Source organism: Fulmarus glacialis, unplaced genomic scaffold, assembly GCF_000690835.1.
Source record: "Fulmarus glacialis isolate BGI_N327 unplaced genomic scaffold, ASM69083v1 scaffold1065, whole genome shotgun sequence".
In the NCBI taxonomy this organism is placed as follows: Eukaryota; Metazoa; Chordata; class Aves; order Procellariiformes; family Procellariidae; genus Fulmarus; species Fulmarus glacialis.
The window spans coordinates 11,065-31,611 of record NW_009214669.1 but is presented as its reverse complement, the minus strand read 5'-3'; the positions used below and the strand labels follow the sequence as shown (position 1 = coordinate 31,611).

At 39.0% G+C, this 20,547-nt stretch overlaps 1 protein-coding gene across 1 annotated transcript in view; it reads left to right on the top strand.

Annotated features, from left to right (window-relative positions):
• SLC5A7 (solute carrier family 5 (sodium/choline cotransporter), member 7) overlaps positions 1 to 8,838 on the top strand; it is a 23,920-nt gene extending 15,082 nt beyond the window's left edge. The window contains exons 5-8 of the mRNA XM_009578614.1: positions 3,709 to 3,852; positions 5,844 to 5,997; positions 7,244 to 7,461; positions 8,215 to 8,838. Of these exons, the coding sequence (XP_009576909.1) occupies positions 3,709 to 3,852; positions 5,844 to 5,997; positions 7,244 to 7,461; positions 8,215 to 8,838 (1,140 nt within the window). The remainder of the gene's footprint in view (positions 1 to 3,708; positions 3,853 to 5,843; positions 5,998 to 7,243; positions 7,462 to 8,214) is intronic.
• Positions 8,839 to 20,547: the final 11,709 nt, after the last annotated feature.

Here is a 20,547-nt window from a genome sequence, read left to right as displayed (position 1 = left end):
CTGAGTATATGTCTAACTCAGGATAGGACTGGACCTGACTCCTTCCCTATCTGTCCATAGGACTGTGGCACAGACGTAGGAAGCAGTCAGTAGAGAAGTCCAGAAACACTGGCATTGGGCCTGCAGAGCTGATACTCTCCTGCTTCTCTTTCCTGTAGCTGTCACCTACTCACGCAGTTAGTTAACCTCCTGCTTTAAATCACCTTCTTGGTTTTTCCCTCATTTCCCTCCATTGTCCTTGGAGACCATAGTATAGGAAGTCTCACCAGATAACCTTGCTGTTTGAATACGGTGGTATGAATATCCCCTCATCAGCTATCAATGATATGCTAGTGGGTAGCCTTTTCTTTTATTTACTGCTGTTCTTTAAGCCCTACTCTGAAAAACATCAATGCAACAGGGCTCAGATCACAGGGGTGCAATCAAAGAAGCTGCTGTCTTTGTTTGCCAGTGGCAGTAATAGATGGTCACAGGTGTGCAGAGATCTGAGACAGGCTGAAATAAATGGGGTGGCTCAAGGTGAAGGAACTGAATGGCACCTTGGGGACCCAGAGTTGTTTCTCTGCTTTTACCGGCGTTCTTGTGCAGCTCTAGGGAAATTGCTTCAGCCAGAGCTCACACAGGTGGTCACTAACCAACCCTGTGTGTGTCCTCATTCTGTGGCATCCTACCGTGAGGCCTGTGGCCTTATTTGCAGAAGTGCTAAGCATTCCCTGTTGTAACTGACTTCATGGGAATGGTGCTAAATACCTTGAAAAAGCAAATCCAAGTTCCAGCTGGCCACCTTAAATGAGAAGTTATTCCAGATCTTCTTCTCTCATAACTTTCTTCTTTACCTACACGGTGGGGAAAATACTGTCTCCTAACATGCATGTTAATATTTGTGAACCATTCAGTTTCTACAGATGGTGTGCATTACAGAAATTCCCAAAACTGTAGATAAATCAAAATACAGAAATGCTTTTCCAATGAGAGCAACTCATGCACTGCTAAAGACCCTGATTCCATGGGAATAACAACATTTGATCCAGTATTAAAGGCAGCATGAACCTGACAGGGAGAGGAAAGCAAATGAAGATTGTAGAGCAGTCTTCTAAATGGTTGGATCCATAGCTTTAATAGTGTTCTTTTAATTCAGGTTGGGCTCTTTATGTAATTTCCCGTTTAAAATAAACAGCAATAATGTCATGTAGAAGGAACCATATTCATAACCTCAAGAGTCATTAGTGGGACTGGAAGCCTCAGATAGCATCTAAATGGTCATGCTCTAGGTGAGGCAGTTTTAGATGAGATGGGACACTTTCACAGTAGGTGTCACAGCAGAAGATGTCACAGGCTCAGGTATCCCAGCTTCCCCTCCAGGCTCTGGAGCAGTTTGTATTCCCACTGGCACAGAGCTTTACTGCTCATTCCTCTAATGTCTGTTCCTCTCCCATTCCTTACCCAAGAGGAGATGTTTGTCTTAATCACTTCTGTTCCCTACCCTGGCTCCTCAGTTCAGCCACAGCTTCTTCCTTAGGCTTCCATAACCTCTACCCCAGCCACTCCACGTACTTCCCTGGTTTTCTCTTTACAATCCCATGTAGTCTCTCTCCTTCCCTCCTCACTCTCCTGTACCTGCATCTGCAATTCTCGGCGCTCTGTCTTTATTTTGCCCGGTGATTCTTTCTCTGATCCTGCACTGTATCCCCACTACTTAATGACTCTTCATCTCAGCTGTATTATTAATTCCCCCTTCTAAATTCTTTGTCACCATGTAGAAGTCCTTTTTTTCTGGTTTACAATCCCATGAGGTCCAGGTCCTTCTAGCCACCTCCTATTTCCACCCCCAAGCTTCAAGTCCCACAGAAAGTCCCAGTTTCTGCTTCACTTCCACAAGCCTTAGTTTTATTTGCCCACCATTCAAAACAGTGAATTTTCTACTCCAGTTAGAAAGGGCTCAGTGAAGAAATTGGGTCTATGTCTATATTAAGCAAGTTAAACAGTGTCAAGGTGAAAACACAGGATCATCTGCAGTGCTTAGTTGTTAACACAGTCCTGGCACTGGTTTGGCCAACTAGTACTTTCTCAGATAGTTCCCAGGAACATTTGAGGGCTGTCCTTTTTGGCAAGGAAAGGAGTCTAGATGTATGGATGTAAACCATGACATGTCAGTGAACTGCAGGGCCAGAGAAAGTATCTTGACTTGGTTTATTTACTAATATAGAGGTAATCCTTGAGACCACAAAGAGCTAGGTTACTGTCAGGAACTGGAATGCATTACAAAAGCTCATAATGCATTTGCAATACTGTCCCTATTAAATCCTGGGCTGTGGCATGCAGGCTGCAGGTGGACCTTTAGAAATTTACCCTACTGAAAATCTCAGCTGAGTATGGGCAAACTACAGCTCTTCAGAAGCTCATCACTTGGACATGTTTGAGATCTGATATTCACAAACAAGAATAAAAAAATCCATTTGACACCCTTGTTCCTCATGAATTTCTCAACAAGGATATTAACATCCATTAATTTTGACAATAAGTTTATTTTTCCGTCAAAATATCTTGGAGACAGTTGAAACATTTTGGTGATCTTTCCCAGAAAAGCCCAAGCAGACAGTGAGAAGAGAATATTTCTGCCTAAGTGCTTAAATTGGCAAAGTTTAATATGTAACTGAGAACAGCATACTATGGTATGTGTTGAACAGCCTGAATAATAGGCAGTGCAACAAAACATAGCAATAATTCATATATTATTCACACATTATTGCAATAATTGTACAACAAAGTAGAGGAAGATGCTTGATTTCCTCCTCCTTGCTCCTGTTACCCCATACACTTAAATGTGATCAGTTGGATTGTGGTAATCTGCGTGTTTTGGATATCATTGGGGCCTTAAGGATGCCGTGCTTGCAATGGTCTGTTCCATAGAGCACAAAGCCTGGTTTTCATCTCAGTAGGAGCTACTGAGGTTCTCCTCATAAAGAGTTAGTGAGTTACATCATTGCAAAATGAGTTGGCAAGTAAATGCACAAAAAGTCAGTTGGTGAAGGAAATGAACCTTCCGGCCAAAGTTGTCTCTGGAAAGGGTTTCTTAACTGATTTTTTTGTCTAGATCAAAAACAAAGAGACTGGAAATAGTCAAGAGCCCAGAGTGAAGTTGCCCTCAAGGTAGAAAAGTGCTGTAACACTGGGCTACTGGATGTTCTGGAGCAAGAGAAATGGGGGTTCACCAACAGCGCACCTCTCCTGTCACGATACAGTTTTGTGTTGAATTAAAAACAAATTCCCAAGCCTTCAGGTGTGTTTATGAAGTCTCATGCCTGTATACTGGCAAATCTTGATGCTATTGCGCACAAGTTTATATGTAGATGTTTCTCTACAGTGTGGTCCAGGAAAGGGTGTAAAGAATATATGTGGACTTTAGGGAAAATAAAATGAAGATGTATAAATGCGTCTTTACTGCTGATTTTGCGATTTACACTGATTAATTCTTTGCTCATACTCACACTCTCCAGAACAGAGGTAAGCTGTCCACTACCAAGCTCTCTGGATTTTGGAGATGTTCCACCAGCACATAACCTGACTTTTCTGCAAGTCAGCTTGGCAACTTGGATTTTGATCTGTAGCATGCAAGAAAAAGAAAAACAGACCAATGTTAATATTAAAATTTCACAGGTTTAGAATGCCTTCTTTAGACCTGAATAAAGTGTTACTCTTTGGTTGCAGTGGATCAGTGTACCCTTTGCGATGTCCCATCCTGCAGTGACAGACATTGGGTTCACGGCTGTGCACCCGGTGCACCAAGCACCTTGGCTTGGATCTATCAACTCACTTGACATTTACACATGGCTGGACAATTTCCTTTTACTGGTAAGTGATGGCTTGTATGAAGGAATGAAGCATTTAAGCACTCACACTGTGTTACTGTGACAGCTGAAAATAATACAGAGTCTAGTTAAGAGTTTCCAGCAAACTGAAAACTTTTACCCTCTTGACTCCTGCTCAATATTTCTGCACATTTGACTTATTTCAGTGAAATATCAGTAGAATATTGTAGAACAGATGTCAAAGTCAGCATTGCCAGGAATGCAATTTAAATATCATCAGGCTGAAAGAGTTGACTTATGCTAAAATTAATTAAAAGTACGCAGTTAATACTTAACTGATGTCATTCTTGGCAGAGGAATTTATATATTGCAGAAGGCAATAAATATGTTATACAAATGATTAAATATGCCTTAGGTATAGGTGATGTAGAAAAAGCTTTGCAGAGATGGATGGATGGATGAATTCATACGTGTACACATGCCAGAATGAACTGAGGGCTTTCGTTATTTAATACCCATGTATTACACATGGGATTGGTGGTTATTAAGTACTTTCCATTAGAAGATCTAGCAACACATGCTAACATTTTCCGTTCTCAGTGTCCCTCAGCAGCCCTGCACTGGTTTTATTATCATGTTGTACTTCGGGATTCCTTTCTCTGTTTTTTTTTTTAAATAATCGCAACCAAATCCGTTCTCAGTGTCCCTCAGCAGCCCTGCACTGGTTTTATTATCATGTTGTACTTCGGGATTCCTTTCTCTGTTTTTTTTTAAATAATTGCAACCAAAAATCTTCAGAGTTTTCTGATAATTGGGCTATTAAAATATATTTTTTTATCCAGCTTAAATTTTTTAGAGATTCTCAGAGAGCCAGAGTATGACATTAGCTCAAGTGGCTGTATTCTGTGTGGTAAGCCTGAAGGTTTCATCTCTGCTGATGACCAAAGGACAGCTCTGATGTTTGCCAAATTGTGACACATTTTCTTTTAATCTTGTGTGTTTCATTATAGCTCAAGAAATTTACACATGCTTGGAAAGCTTTGTTAAAGGAACATTATTAAGGCTGCAAAGGAAAACAGTCATAAATAGCAAGTCAAAATCAGAGTTGCCTGTGAAACATTCATTTGGTGTCTGTGTGTGCACGAAATATATGAAACACCTGTATACACACTATTTGGTCCAAATGCCTCCTGCCTCATTTAGTGTGTAGAACTGGGCTGTGCATGTTTAATGAGCCATTTGCTTTGTTTTCTTTCCATGCTGTTTAGTCATAGGCGCTTATTTACTTAGTGGAGACTATTCAAATACCGCTCTCAAGGTAGGATTGTTAGCACTTGGTTTTTTAGCCTTTGATAATACTCTTCTGTCGTATTTTGCAGACATAATTTTAAGTCTAATCAGGATCTTCACTGTTATATACTCAAAAAAAGAGAAGGGTTGCCACCATAAAAGAAAACTTTTTCTTTACTACTTTGTCTTTAATTTCTATTGGTATTGGTTTTGCTTAAGACAGTGGGAGAATAATTTTTCACATTCTTGAGTTCAATGTATACAGAACGTGTGCCTTGTTTTGATGGCCACCCACATTCATAAAAGAAGATAAAATCTTGCTTTCGAATCCTACCAGAGTCTAATCTAATTTTGGCAGGGGGAGGGTACTGGAGGCCAAATTCTTCAAATATGAAATATGACAATAGTATTTTATAACCTTTCATAAGGCTTTATCAAGTATTTATACAGCTTAACAATACTTGGGGATTACAGAGGCTATGTAAGTGCAAAGTGTTATTGCTAATTGTACAAAGGAATAACCTGTCTAAAAGAATGGGAATTAAGTGGACTTGCAAAGGTTTGACATTACTTGTGAGAATGAAAGTTACAGCTATTACTGACTGACTGATATTCAATAAATAAATGAAAGAGCAGCAATATGGCGTTCAGCATTCAAGTGATGCTTCTACGTGCTCTCTATATGGCAATAGCGAATAATCCAGTTAGCCCCCAATGACAGGATACTGCCCATTGTGTTTGCAGACATTAGGAGGAATCCCATGGCAAGCATATTTCCAGCGAGTTCTTTCCTCATCTTCTGCCACATACGCTCAAGTTCTGTCATTTCTGGCTGCTTTTGGCTGTCTTGTGATGGCTATTCCTGCAGTACTCATTGGTGCAATTGGAGCATCTACAGGTAAATGACTAAAAAATGAATAGTACAATAAATGTAAAATGAATAGTGCAATAAATGTGTGAAAACCCTACAAAGCTTATGTTAGATATAATCTAGCCAGATGACATCATTAATCAATTCATGACTTCCTCAACAGGAGACCACACTGAAAAGTAATATTGTAGAATATTTCTCCCAGGGGAAATTGCTCCTACCCCAGTGGCTGAGATTAACTCATTTTGCACAATCTAGGTATCTGCAGATGTAATATCTCTATTTAATGTTTGAGTTAGATTCAGGTACTTTTATTTGTACAGTATTACCTAACAGTAATAATGAGGAGCGGCTGAGGGAACTGGGACTGTTTAGCCTGGAGAAGAGGAGGCTGAGGGGAGACCTCATCGCGCTCTACAACTACCTGACAGGAGGTTGTAGCGAGGTGGGGGTTGGTCTCTTCTCCCAAGTAACAAGTGACAGGACGAGAGGAAATGGCCTCAAGTTGCGCCAAGGGAGGTTTAGATTGGACATTAGGAAAGATTTCTTCACCAAAAGGGTTGTCCAGCACTGGACCAGGCTGCCCAGGGAAGTGGTTGAGTCACCGTCCCTGGGGTATTTAAAAGACGTGTAGATGTGGCACTTAGGGACATGATTTAGTGGTGGACTTGGCAGTGCTAGGTTAACGGTTGGACTCGATGATCTTAAAGATCTTTTCCAACCTAAATGATTCTAAATGATTCTAAATTATTCTATGATTTATCAGGAATTCTTACTTTGACAAAAACATCCCTGTCAAGGTTTTTGTCATAGTGAGAGAGTGATCCCCATCACAGTGACCATGTAGCTAAATTGTTAGAAATTTTCTGTTAGAAATGTTTAACACATGGCTTTGAGCTACGAGTCTGTAATCCAAGAGAACAGTTAAACACATCACAAAATAACATGGGTCCCAGACTTGTTTTATTGGGAAAAATGACATTTATGAGCACTGCAAAGTTTTAATATTAAACTTCCTACTGGATAACCACAGGCTGTGGTCAGACTTAGCTTAAAGATAAGGAAAAATGCTGAGCAGAATTAAATCTGCCTAACAGAAACCAGTGGGACACTACCTCTCTGAAATGCCATCGGTCTGGCCCTAGTAACAACTTGGCCATTGAATGTGAATGAAAATGTGGCAATATGAATAGCTCACTACACATGAAGTCAAAAGATGCTGTAGCTGATGAGTATTAATGTTACTAATAACATACCGGTGTCCATATTGCAGCCTGGAACGAGACTGAATATGGTGTCCCTGACCCCATGACCAAAAAAGAAGCAGATAGGATTTTACCGATCGTGCTCCAGTACCTTTGCCCAGTCTATATCTCGTTCTTTGGCCTCGGCGCTGTATCTGCTGCTGTGATGTCGTCAGCTGACTCTTCAATTTTATCAGCAAGTTCTATGTTTGCTCGGAACATTTACCAGCTTTCTTTTCGGCAAAACGTGAGATTACATTTTCATTTTTACTTTTAGAGAAAATTTTAGGTGAGACCTTAACTATGTGATGCATAGACTGTAATTTCATAATGAAACACATCTTTCACATTCCTGCCTATAACTAGAAGTATAGCATTTCATTCCTAACAGTATATTGAATAAACTGAAAGTCATAAAAATATTTATGGTTGTGACTGACGACAGAGGTGAAAAAGCTAGCTCAGAGGAGGCAGCTTTCAAGAGTTCTCATGGCACCGCAGTTCATCTAAACAGCTCCTAATTATTGCTGCAACCATAAGTTTTACTTAAATCCTTAACAAAATGAGACATCTTTCTGAATTATTGATTTATCAGGAAATCATTTGACAACAGAAGGGACTAGTGAGTCGGAGTTTTTCTTAGGAAATGGAGAAGAAGAAATTCTGATGCTGTTTTTTCCAGTTGATCCCTATTGTGCTTATATTTAAAAGTTTTTTCTAACACTCTGCTGTTGTTTTTTTTTCTTTGACACATTATCAAACTTTTCTTTATGCTCAAAGATTAATGACTTTGGGAATGGCAACCATAACCCTTGTTTTTTTTTTTCTCTGTGCTTGAGATGGAGATAGAGACAAAGATAGAGATACTTGTTTGTAAATAGTATTGAATATGTCATGCAATCCTTTTACAATGCAGTATTTTATATCAACTATATGCATAAATGTAGGCATACATATATTGCTATGAAAAAACCACCTAACACTGCCCGTTTTTTTGCAGGCTTCAGACAGGGAAATCGTGTGGGTCATGAGAATCACTGTTTTTCTGTTTGGAGCGTCAGCAACAGCAATGGCACTGCTAGCTTCATCAGTGTACGGCCTGTGGTACCTCAGCTCTGACCTTGTTTATATCATCATATTCCCCCAGCTCCTGTGTGTGTTATTTATTAAAGGAACCAACACCTATGGTGCCATTGCAGGATACTTATTTGGCCTTGTTCTCAGAATAACTGGAGGAGAACCGTACCTCTACCTTCAGCCCTTGATCTACTATCCTGGCTGCTATCCAGATGAAAATAATATCTATACCCAGCGATTCCCATTTAAAACACTTGCTATGCTTACCTCCTTCTTTACTAACATTATAGTCTCCTACTTAGCCAAATACTTATTTGAGAGTGGGACTTTGCCACCAAAGCTGGACTTCCTTGATGCTGTTGTTGCCAGGTACAGTAGAGAACACATGGACAAAGCAACTCTTGTAAAAAGTGACAATATTGTATTAAACGAACTTGCACCTGTGAATCCACGACACAGTCTAACTTTGAGCTCAACTTTCACAAACAAGGAAGCCTTCAGTTATGTTGATTCGAGCCCAGAGCTGTCCAACACTGAAGATAATTAAAAAATCTGGTAGCCACAGGCAAAGCAATGATGTGAAGCAGGATATTCTACAAAGAATAGTAAGAGGCATTTTATCAGAAGAAAAGCAAGAATTGGGAATAAAATGCCGCTGCACAATTCTTTAAGTTGTTTCTAGGAGCAGGAGCATCCCATGGGAGGAACTCTTTTCTGTTATTATCTAACATGTTGGATTAGATCATAGACCAAAAGATACACCCAGATCCCATTCTTTCCACCCAGAACTATATACTGTGTAATTAAAAAAATATTTACAATTGAAAATATATGTAGCAGAAAAAGTGCAACGGTTATTTAGCTAGGACATGTTATGAAGAGATTATAACACAGTCACTCTGAAATACTATCAGTCAACATTTTATTGGCATTAAATGAAAATATATTGTCACAGCTATAAGTGATTTATTACTAAAGAGCTAGTTGCTTGAGCAAAGACAGATAGATAAAGTCCCTGGGTTTTTGGTCTGGTCATTTTTTTTCTCATAAAGAAATTAAAATAATACAAATCTAGTATTTTATTATTTGTATAAGACAGCAAAATGCACAAATAGTAATAAATTCCTTATAGGAGTGCTAAACAACATATAGCAATTAAAAAAGTTAAAATGAAGTCACCAGTTTAAAATGATGTTATACCTAATGCAACACGAACTTAAGCGAAGTATGTTACTATAGATGTTCTTTTTTCCCTGTGGTTAGTGGCTGTCACCAATGGAGGATAACAAAATTTTTAAAGCAATAATTGGAGTTGAAACTCAACTTGTGAAAAACGACAGAACTCTGATAGACTAAACAGAACTTTTCAATGTTGAGGAAAGAAGCCTTATCTTGACTTATCATCAAAATGAACACTGAGCAAAGCAGTCTGACACGAAGCAACTGCAGCAATGGAACAAATATTAAAAAGTAAGGTGAGTCAAGAAGGCTTGAAAAAACAGATGAGAGGGTTTTCCATGGGGAAAATTCCCATTTTTCACATAAAAAAAAAAGTATTCTCAAAGACATCAAAAAGTCTTTTGGGTTGGACTTGCTGGGATTACTCTGGAAAGTGTAGATTTTCCATGGAAAATCTCATTTTCTCAAAAATTTGATTTCCCATGGGAAAAACAGGCTTGCTGGACAGCTTTCCATGTCTGTAAGTGTCTACCTCCGAAAGCAGCAGCAGCTTGGAGGGGAACTGAAAGGAAAGCCAAACCTACAAGCATAGTGAAAGGCACAGCGGTGTCTTCCACTAAATGCCGGACTCCTTCATTAACAGCCATCCTCCTGGGCTGTCACGGTGACTCTGCGGAGCACCAGCGGCCAGGCACAGACGAGACTCCACTCATGAATGGCAACGCTGGCCAGAAGCAGCAAAGCAGGGAGATGAGGCCTCTTCCGACTTTGCCCTGGCCAGCAGGGAACACGCAATGTCGTTTCCATTTGCCCACGGCCGAGATGATTGTGTTTGTCCCCGTTGGTACGTGCCTTTCACAGTGGGAGATCTAATAGCTAGATTTCTGTACAATTAAGAGTTATGCTCCAATAATTCTTTTTAATAGCTACACATGACACAAAATGTTCAGCTGAAATCCAGATATCCTCCTGTTGCTGGTCACTGGTGAAATTTCTTCTTTAATGTTCACAGCACGAGGAGCTATACTGGAGGATAGGAGATGTAAGAATAGGTTTTGCTGCTAAAGGAAGAAGCCATCAACTTGTGCATTCAATGTTGACATAAACTTTCACAAGGTTGAATCCTTAGGTGTGTTTTTGCTCCTTTTGTGGAGTTTTAACAGCGTATATATATTTTATACGTAGAGAAAATTAATTTTAGAGATGTTGATTTTTTTCTCCATACTGCATCTAAAAATAACACTGCATCTCAGTTCTGAATATGCATTGTGAACTGTGGTACTACTGTGCTAACAAATGTTGAGTGTGCTCTGAGGGGAGGGAATCAAAATCAGGATCTGAACTAAAAACCCAGAGGAGCCAATATAGCAAAGAAATAAAAATTCCTGCGGGGTAAGTGAAGGAGCCACCGATGAAATTCAGGGTGCTGAGGATCTCACAAACCAGATGTGAGCCCAGTGGTATTCATTCCCCCATGAACCATGGAAAAGAGAAGAGGAAAGAGATCGTATGGAAGAAAGAGAGGGGAGAACAGAGCCACTGCTGAATTATTATCCATTTTTAGTCCAAATCCACTAGCCTGAATCCCTTCTTATGAGGAAATATCAAGCCATGGGTTTGCCCACATACATAGCCAATGCCTTATGCTGCAGTTCCAAATTCAGTTAGGGGATCCCAGTTTACAGCCACCTGTAGGTCTTCCTGAAAATTTTCTCTTTCTTCAGTTTTGTCTAGGAATTGCTAGAATTTGACTATGAGAAGCTTCATAGTGGCCAGATGCTTTGAATACAGCAACATTTCTCTATTATTTATTTCAAAATTCCCAATAGTGGGAGGAGAAGGAAATGAGAAAGGGATTCAGCTGGAATCTTTGAAGAAATTTTGATTGAAAAATAAAAATCTTTCCTTTTATCTTGTATTCCCTTGTTGCCATAAAAACATAAAGGCTTTTAAAATGCTCAAAATGAAAAACTTAAATGAAAAATTAAAATGTGCTAGTCCAAAAATTTAAAGCCAGATGCTTTCAACATTATCAGAATATTTTATACTGTTTATCGTGTTGAATATTTTTGTGAAATCACTGTGATTTCACAAAGTATTCCTGTTTAGATAGAACTATGCATTCTCTAGCAAAAAATGGTTCCAACAAAGTTTTCCAGTCTTCTCTGCAGAGACTGAAAAGTTATTGCACTTTTACAAGTAACATGCCATGGAAGCTTTATCATGCAAAGGAGAGAAGTGGCACTGAAGACTGCTGATTGTGTGACCGTAACTCTGCTTTCCACGTACCAGCTCTCTGTGCGTGTCTTTGCATGAGTCCAACAATGGCTGCAGTGTTTGTGGTGGTGGGCTGCGTAGTGGACGGGACAACTCCAAAAGCCAAACTAAACAGCCCTGTGCAAAGTGTGTTTACAAGTTTTATTGCCTTAGTTCAGCTATCCTACCATTAAATTTATACAAAGCTGCTCATATAACCAAGGGCCATATCTATGATTGATAGCTGGGGGGATGGGGGAAGAAGAAAAGAGAACAAAATACAACCAAGTTACTTCCACAAGCAAAATGCCAACAGGACGTGATTCTTCAAGTAAACTTTATTTTCATGGGAATCATCAGATGCTCCCTTCTCCACTTCTGCAAATTGTAGACAGTAGTACTGTGCACTAAATTGGATCTATAATCAGTGAAGCAAACAGCTCATTTTCAGACACTGAGGTTATTGTTTCTGAGCCTACAATTTCTAGATAAAATATTCATATCACGATCATATATTTTACTTTCATATTCTTAACATTTGTGAATAACACTTATTTGACAGGGTTTTTTACCTCCTTTGCATGAGATGTGTTCATAAAATCAAGGTTAATAACATAGCTGAGATGTCAAAAAAAGTTACGATTTCATCTATATTTGTCCATACGGGATGGTATATGTATTATAAATAAAATATACTTTTGTGAACCTGAACTGAATGTAAACATTAAGTGGATCAAATAAAGTAAAAGATTTAGTCTTTTATTTTCATATAGTACAACAATTTAGGATTTCAAATATAAGTATCATAGGAAAAAAACTGTTACTCATTTTTCCTTCTGCCCTTCAAGTGTATTTGATCAAGTACCATGTGCTGTTAGACAGTAAGTTATTGTAAGCCTACTATTAATCAGGGCAGTATTTGTGGCTGTTGTTAAAAAAAAAAGTATATTTTTGTCTGTGTCAGAAATGTTATATTAAGACTATACCTAACGAAGCAGATGATAGGAAACATAATATAGATATATATGTTTTAACTTCATTTGTATTGTATTCAATAGTGCCCATGAAATTCAGGAAAATACTGTCTGGTTTTGGGTCTGTTTTGTCCATCTATTAAAAATAAAGACTTTTATTTTATTATCATTCAGCATCACCTGAAGTTTTGTGCGGCGGGCACAGCCCTGCAGAGGTGAAGCGGCCCTGGCAGGGCGGGAGATCAGCCTGGGGGATCAGCAGGGCCACTGCGGCTATAGCCCTGCCCCAAAACCTGGGTCCCATGTCGGAAACAGAGCTCTCATTTCAGTCATCTCTTCCTTGTCCTCACAGCCACAAAGAACAGAGGTCCCTGAGCTCTAGAGGAATCTACATCCAGCGGGACTCCCTCCTGCAAACCCCTTGCCAGGGACCTTTCTCTTGGGGGTGTCGTACTGGGACTGGTTTGGGCTGTGGTTTGGGCTGCAGAGTTGGCAAGGAGCACAAAAGGTGCTACGGGAGCAGGGATGCACATGCCTAGAGATTGCAGCTGGGTTCCACCTTTCGTGTGAGCTGACTGGAGCATGGGTTTGATAGTTTTTCCCTTTGTAGTGGGACATAGAGTCATCCTGGGCATTGCGTGCGTTATAAATACAATTATTTATAAAACAAAATTTTAGCGGACTGAAAACTAAATCTGTGCTTTTATTCTCCCATTAAGAGCTTGATCTATTGTCCATTGAAGTCAAAAGAAAGACACCAATGGGTGGCTATCCAAATGCTACTATAATGACACATGCCAAATATACAGTGTATTTATCCCCCAGATGCTTTGCAAAAATATGTGGGCAATACTGTCCACTCTTGGATGAGGAATTAGTCCTAGGAGGGGACTTTGGACTGTTTAACCTTTAGGAAGCGTTCACAGAAAAAGCATCGTTCTCAGGGGAGAGTTTGCACCTGACTGTCTGGAGCACTGACCTTCTGCGACTACAAAAACAGATAAAGGAAAACGTCCGTCTAGGTTGCAAGGGATGTGTTGTGACTGGGAGAGACACATGCTATCTCCACAACTGGCGTTAATAAATAACAGGCGAAAAACAATGTAAATGAGTCTGTAGTCAGGAATAAGGCTATGCTAGAGAATAAGGTAGTGGAGAGCAGGGGAATAAAAGAAAGTGCTTCTGTGGATGAAGGAGTTGATCAGGTTGGCTATATTTAATTGATTTAGGAAACACTGTGAGGTCAGAAGGAAACAATGAAGTTGTTTGCGGACTAACGCAAGAAACCTGAGTAATGAGGTGGAAGACTAGAACTACTGAAGCAAGATGTGAAAACCTCTCGTACAGAGTAGGGGAAAGATGATAGAATAGCTCTCAAGATGGAAAAGGATTTGAAAAGAGCATTTGATGAGGTTATATACTGGGTTATATAGGCCTAAAGAATTTAACTTGAATGTGGACCAACACACTTTTAATATTATTAGTGAAAGAAATACTACTTCAAACTGCATGATCATGTACACATTTGAAATTCGGTAGAGATTCGGAAAAAAAGGCTGTTGTATTGGCAGAAAACAAGTAGGTTAGTCCTGCGGGTAATAGATTACTTCCTCAAACAGTCAACAGACAAGAAGGGGTGCTATTTCAACTTTGAGCCTAGTGCATAAATACAGCATTACAAAGTGTCTGGTGATAGAAAATAACCTTGCACTGAAAGCTGAGAGTGATTAGATTATCTTCATATACAAAGAGCAGTAAGAGAAGATATTTAAGCTGAAAATATATTAATTCAAAGACAAATGGGTATACAATACCATAGAATAGATTTGGAATGGGAATTAGAGACAAATTCCTCATCACATGATTGAATTTCTGAAACAGTTGGAATATTGTAGACAAAAAGCAGTAGTGCTAAAATAGATCCCATGAATGAAACAGCAATGATGGTCAGGACCTGGGTTTGTCATAGTCCGACATCCCATGTTGCTCCTGATCCTAATATACATCATCCTAGGAGTCTAAGCACACCTGAAGTAGGTTTAAGAAGTGGCATCCTTCAATGTAAAATGGCAGTAGTAAATAAATTCTTAGCCACTTGTTAATTCTTCCAAGTAAGAGTTTTCTGTGGTTATGACTGAAGCACTAAAATTCATTTACTTATTTGGAAATGGACAAGGCCATTTTTTTGCCAAGCTACTAATGAATTTCACTGTAAGCAAAAGGAATTGAATATATCCTGCCAATTCACTAATGGAATATAATTATTATCTGTGTATTAATAACAGAGATTAGAGTGCTGCACTGCACTTTGTGTTACTCAGCAGTTCACATCTATCAAAGCATTGGACAAAATTTTCAGAAGGACTTAAAGGGAAAGATGCTCCCAAAAATGATGGGTCACTGGGGGCATGCCATTCAAGGAACTGGGCCACTCCAGTTATCTGGCTTCTTGTGATTTCAGCATCATTAGGTAAGACACAGATTATCTTTGACTGATTATATTTTGACGACACAGATGTCCACTTTACGTTAGCTATGCCAATAACCACTGCAGAGTGATGACTGTGAAAGGCTTGTCCTCCTTTGAGGCTGGGCAGGAGCGTGGCCATGGTGAGAGGAATGAGGTGGTGCCTGCGGCCCACCAGCCTCTAGGTCTTGCCTCTGTCTCTCCCTCCCTTGGTGCTTGCGTCGTTCTGGTCTATGGTCAAGCATAGTGATTAAGTCTGTCCTCAGCACCACAGTGAGTTGTCTGGGTATGAACTTGCAGATAACCTACATACCAACAGTCAGTCAGTAATGGGAGAGAGCCATCTTTACAAGGTCATATCATCCCACAGAATTACAAAAAAAGCAGTGAAGTTCCGCTGGGTTCAATTGCATGCTATACTGAGTAGTTCCGCAAGCTATCCTTTTAACAAATTCTAAGGTTTTCTTTTTTTCTGTCCTATATGCCAGCACCTTTGAAATCCAGAATATCTTAATTTGCCTTCCTCCACAGTGAGGTTTTCCCACTCTAATAATGATCAACAGCTACTGTTGTCATGGCACGAAGAGCAAGCTTAGTTGCTCAGCATGTAAGAAGAATGTAAGTAGTTAGCAATAAAAAAGATTTCTAGCTTCTACAGTTTGTTTCTTACACACAAAGATGAGGTGACAGAAATATGACAGAGATGTAAACTGAATACCAAAGGCAATATAATTGTTCAGAGCTATGTAAAGTTTATTATTCTGTGTGACTGTGAAAAAATATTATGTTCCAGCAAAGCAATGAACTAGTAAGTTCTTCTGCTTCATTCTTGTTTCCTGCCCATCAGGAAAGTAATATTTGAAGAGGTTATGATCTTTTATATAAGTTATCTGTTCCACAGGATATTGTTAAATGTACACTTTACTTATACTCTCAAAACCATAAATTAATTGCAGATTAGTGATAAACTTCAGTAACTATATGTAAGGCAGCCAGCCTAAACAGGACAACTTCTATCTTTAAGTTTTAAGGTAGGCAATTAAAATGAATTATTCCACCTGTATAAAGCTACACAGAACACCAGGTTCTGGCTTATCATAACAGCAAAGAAAAATAACTATGAATCCTAGTTCAGATGGGAGATTTTTTTTACTCCAAGTATTGTCAAGACAACTGCCAATAAAAATGCAAATGTCATCTTATACAGCCTCTGGATTCTAGCCATGAGACCATGAACATCCTTCCTGGTATCACACATGTGAAACATGCTGTCGAACAGGAGCAGCTGCACATGTGGAAGCAGAAGTTGTAGAAACACTTATCTTTAGGAGAAAAGGAAAGAAAGATTTGGACCCAACGAGTTGAAACTCTAGTCATCCAGAGATGTTGTAGTGGTTACTGCCAAAGGCTGATAGGTATTCCTCTACTGCATAAATTAGTATGATATTTGCACAGTGTCTGATATTTGTTTATGCACTCACGACAGCAGCTATCCATGTAATGAGTCCATGTTGAGGAGCAAGCACAGTTACACAATTTTAGGTTTGAAAAACAACTTCATATTTTCCATCGGTCCAAAATCCATGTTTCTACTTCTGGTCAAGTGTCCTCAAAGATTTCACTTGACCAAAATTGCTCATAACATAATGGAAATGTCTTTTTAGTGGCATAACATAACATTTGAATAAGAAAATAAATAAGATATTTTTCATATGGAGCTTATTTCCCTTCTAAAAAGGAAAGATGGAGCCTTCATTCCTGAACAGGACCTCTCACAGGATTTCAATGCTAACATTTTAAGGGGATTTTTAAAAAGAGCTGAATGTTAGCTCCTTGAATACTAAATCTGCTTAAGCTACTTCAGAGCAGAAATACAAAGTTAAGAAAATTTGGGCTGTACAACCAGTTCGGTCCTATACCCAGTGAACTGACTACAATGTATGCTTAACTCATCTTGCATGAATGCTTGCATCAAAACTTGGGATACTTGGCACTGCCTTTTTATAACGAATTTTCATTCATAAGCAGTTTCTATTCAGATACACTATGAGAAAAATACATGCATCATTGGCAAGGCAAAACCAAAAATGAATTAAGTTTTGTAGCCCATATGTTCAGAAAGAATGGCTTTGTCTGACGGATTTCTTATGTCATTCCTTTTTACCTAACCGAGTAAAGCATTTACAGTTGCACCGCTCCCCGATTTCCCTCTCAACATGTCATCTCCTGTAGATTTATGTTGCTTTCCCACAACCTAAGGAATACCAAGAAGGTTTTTAATGAGACTAGAGAAACTGTCAGTAAACAGATTTATTTCACAACATTGTCATTTAAAAATAAGCACAGAAAAAATGCAGAGGTCTCATAGCAATTACAGTATCTGCAGTTACAAGCAGAAATGTCAGAGAAAATGGGCATTTGGCAATATGACACTGAATGGCAATATCAGGACAATGCTGAGTGTTTCCATTACTCAGTTTACTAATGAAGGCTAACGGTCCTGTCTCTGCTGTCACTGTATGCCAGAGTAGTCCTGAAAACAAATAGTGGGGATGCAATTAAAGAGGTAAAAACCATAATTGAATATTCAAAAATAAAAGTCACATTAGTTACAAATTCTTGTTAATCACACAATAAGCCAATGTGACAGATGTTACCAGTACAGAACATCTGATTTACGAACCCATTTGAAATGCATGGTCTGGAATGGTTTTCAGTCATGCAGAACATTGTAGGGCAGCAAATGCCTGTACCAAGAGCAAACAAAAAATATTGTGCCTTACTAAATAATATATATCTGGAGACCTTGAGCAAGGAGGGAATAATGATAGCCACTAATAACAAGCTGACTTTGATTTCTAAATCAAGGCACTTCGAACAAATGAAGATGGGAACACATACATTAGATGTGCTTGTCCTGCACTCCATCTCACCTATGCAGTAGCCAGCAGTGGCCTGTATATAAACATTTTGTACGGCTAGGTATTCAGCTTCTAGGTAGGTAGTGGAGTCCTTGTAATTGACAGTCATTAAGGCATCAGGAAATTGCTTTTCTAAATGCAGGTCCACCAGCTCGTATATATGCAGCTGGAACTGAGGGTCTGTGACAAGGAAGAGAAGAATAGGACTCACATAGCCGGAGTCATTTGGATTGCACTAGAAGATGCATTGCAGCGGGCTGCAGCAGACCTTGGAAGCATACGACTTCTTTCAAGTCTTCACACAGCCTCTATCCCATCTTTGTCCTCCCAAGCTGTCACTAAGGACAGGAGATAATGAAAGGGTTTGGATCACATATATTTTTTTGTTCTATCATAACGAAGATTTGCATCAGACTATTGTTCTAGTGTTTTTGTCTCGTTTCTATAGTTTATATAATTTCTCCTTATGCTTTTATGTTGATTTTTACAATTACTGCAAAGGTCAAATGGCTGCAGTTTCACTGTGCTGAAGAACAACACAAATATGTAGGGAGACATAGTCCCTGTTCTGGAGAGTTATTCACATACACGCAAAGAAGAGAATATACATAAAGCTAAAAGAGTTAAAATGGCAAGACAAGGGCAAACAGTCATACAAACTAGCTAAGCACAAAACTTCTGAGGTTCCGCTGATATTTTTGCTTCTAAAAATAAAACAATAAATGCCAGCTCAGGCTACGTGCCTCTTAAGTATCCTGTCTTATAGACCTAACAGGAGCAGTGGGACCGGGAAGGGAATGTCATTGTCTGCAGTACCAGGGAAGAGGACAGGTGGCAGATCCATCCAAAATTGTCTTCTTGGGTGTCTTAGACCATCTTGGGCACTTTTACAAAATGGATGTTTGATGCTCCTGTTCTAGTTCAGGCCAGCTGGGCAAGCAGCCAGAGCAGGAGCAGGTGAAGGTGGGGGAATGCAAGGGGAACAGACCTGACCTGTCCTCCTATCATTCACTTGTTGCCTGGCCAGAAGTCACCGCATCTCTCTTTGCTTTCGTTTTTCCTCATCTTGTCTACCTTGTTTTGATTTAAGCTCTCTAAGACAACATCTCTTCCTATGTGTCTGCAATGTGCCTAAGGAGGCCTAAATTTGTCTAGAATACCTACATACTGTTGTAATACGAATAATAATAGAAATAATAAATACATCCCTAGCCTTCTGCTTTGACAGCTATTTCCCCAGTACAATACTATTAGCAATATTAATTCAAAAGCTGGCTGTTCTTTGGCTCTCGTTTGTTCTGAGTAATGTCTGGCAGGTTTTATATAACCTTGTGAATGCAACGCGGTGTTAACAATTCAACGTGCAGAAGAATTTCCTGTAGTAGAGGATTTATAAAACTGTCATGTTGCTGTGCAAAGACACCCCCCTCCAGTCAAACGCTGTATTTGGCACAGTATTTACCACTAAATTAGCAATTGTTAATTGGTTATGACAATATTTTTGTTTAAAGAGGCATTTCATTTCACACAAGCTGCCTACCCTTTTCCAACATTCCTGTACTTGCTAGGGAAATTAGAAACATCTTAGAGGCTTATAAATTCAGTGCTCTGTCTCAATGCCTGAAATGATCCCCTCTTTCATGAAATGTGAATCCTGCAGGATTAGCAGGTAATGAATTTTGTAGTTGTTCATTTCTCCAGCCTTTTAAGGTCTGCATTATTGCTTTTATAATTTATCTGTGGTATCATTATCTAAGACTTAGGGTTTTACTGTGTACACCTGATCTGGTAGATATTTGAGTTCCATTACTGGCACTTTCAGAATAAAAAACTGTTCTCTCTTTCAAATACTGAAACGTCTCTTTGAAGCCAACTATTAAAGAAAACCTGGAGTAACAGCACATGTTCTAGACAGCCTGTCATACATATGCTGCCAATATGATATGTTAATACTAATCCTGTGTTAGAAAGCAACCATTCCTCGGATTTCATAGTGCATAACTTTAATGTTAATTGGATTTTTCGTATGTAGGTAAATAATTTTCTGAAGGGCTTTAAACTGTAAGCTTTTTAAACCGGGACTTATGTTTATACTTGTCTCTTGTTCTTGGCCAAGTATTTTTACAAAGAAAACCCCTAAATACAATATCGTTTTTCACATGGTTCCCAGACTAGTTACCCAACTGGCTGAGATTTAATGTCTTCTCTTTGTAGACCTTGGCTTGAGTTTTGCAGACGGATGGCAATATAATGTCTAGAACACTGAAGCAATTCTAAGAGCAGTGCAGAGTGGTAAATTAATTGTATACATACACAAAAATTTTAAGTACATTTACAGAGAAAGAACTTAATTAGAACAATTAGAACTTACATATATTTTAAGTCATTTTTAAAAGACTTGAAACATGGAACCTTTGAAATATATTGACATAATAACAGAACAAAAATATTTCATTCAT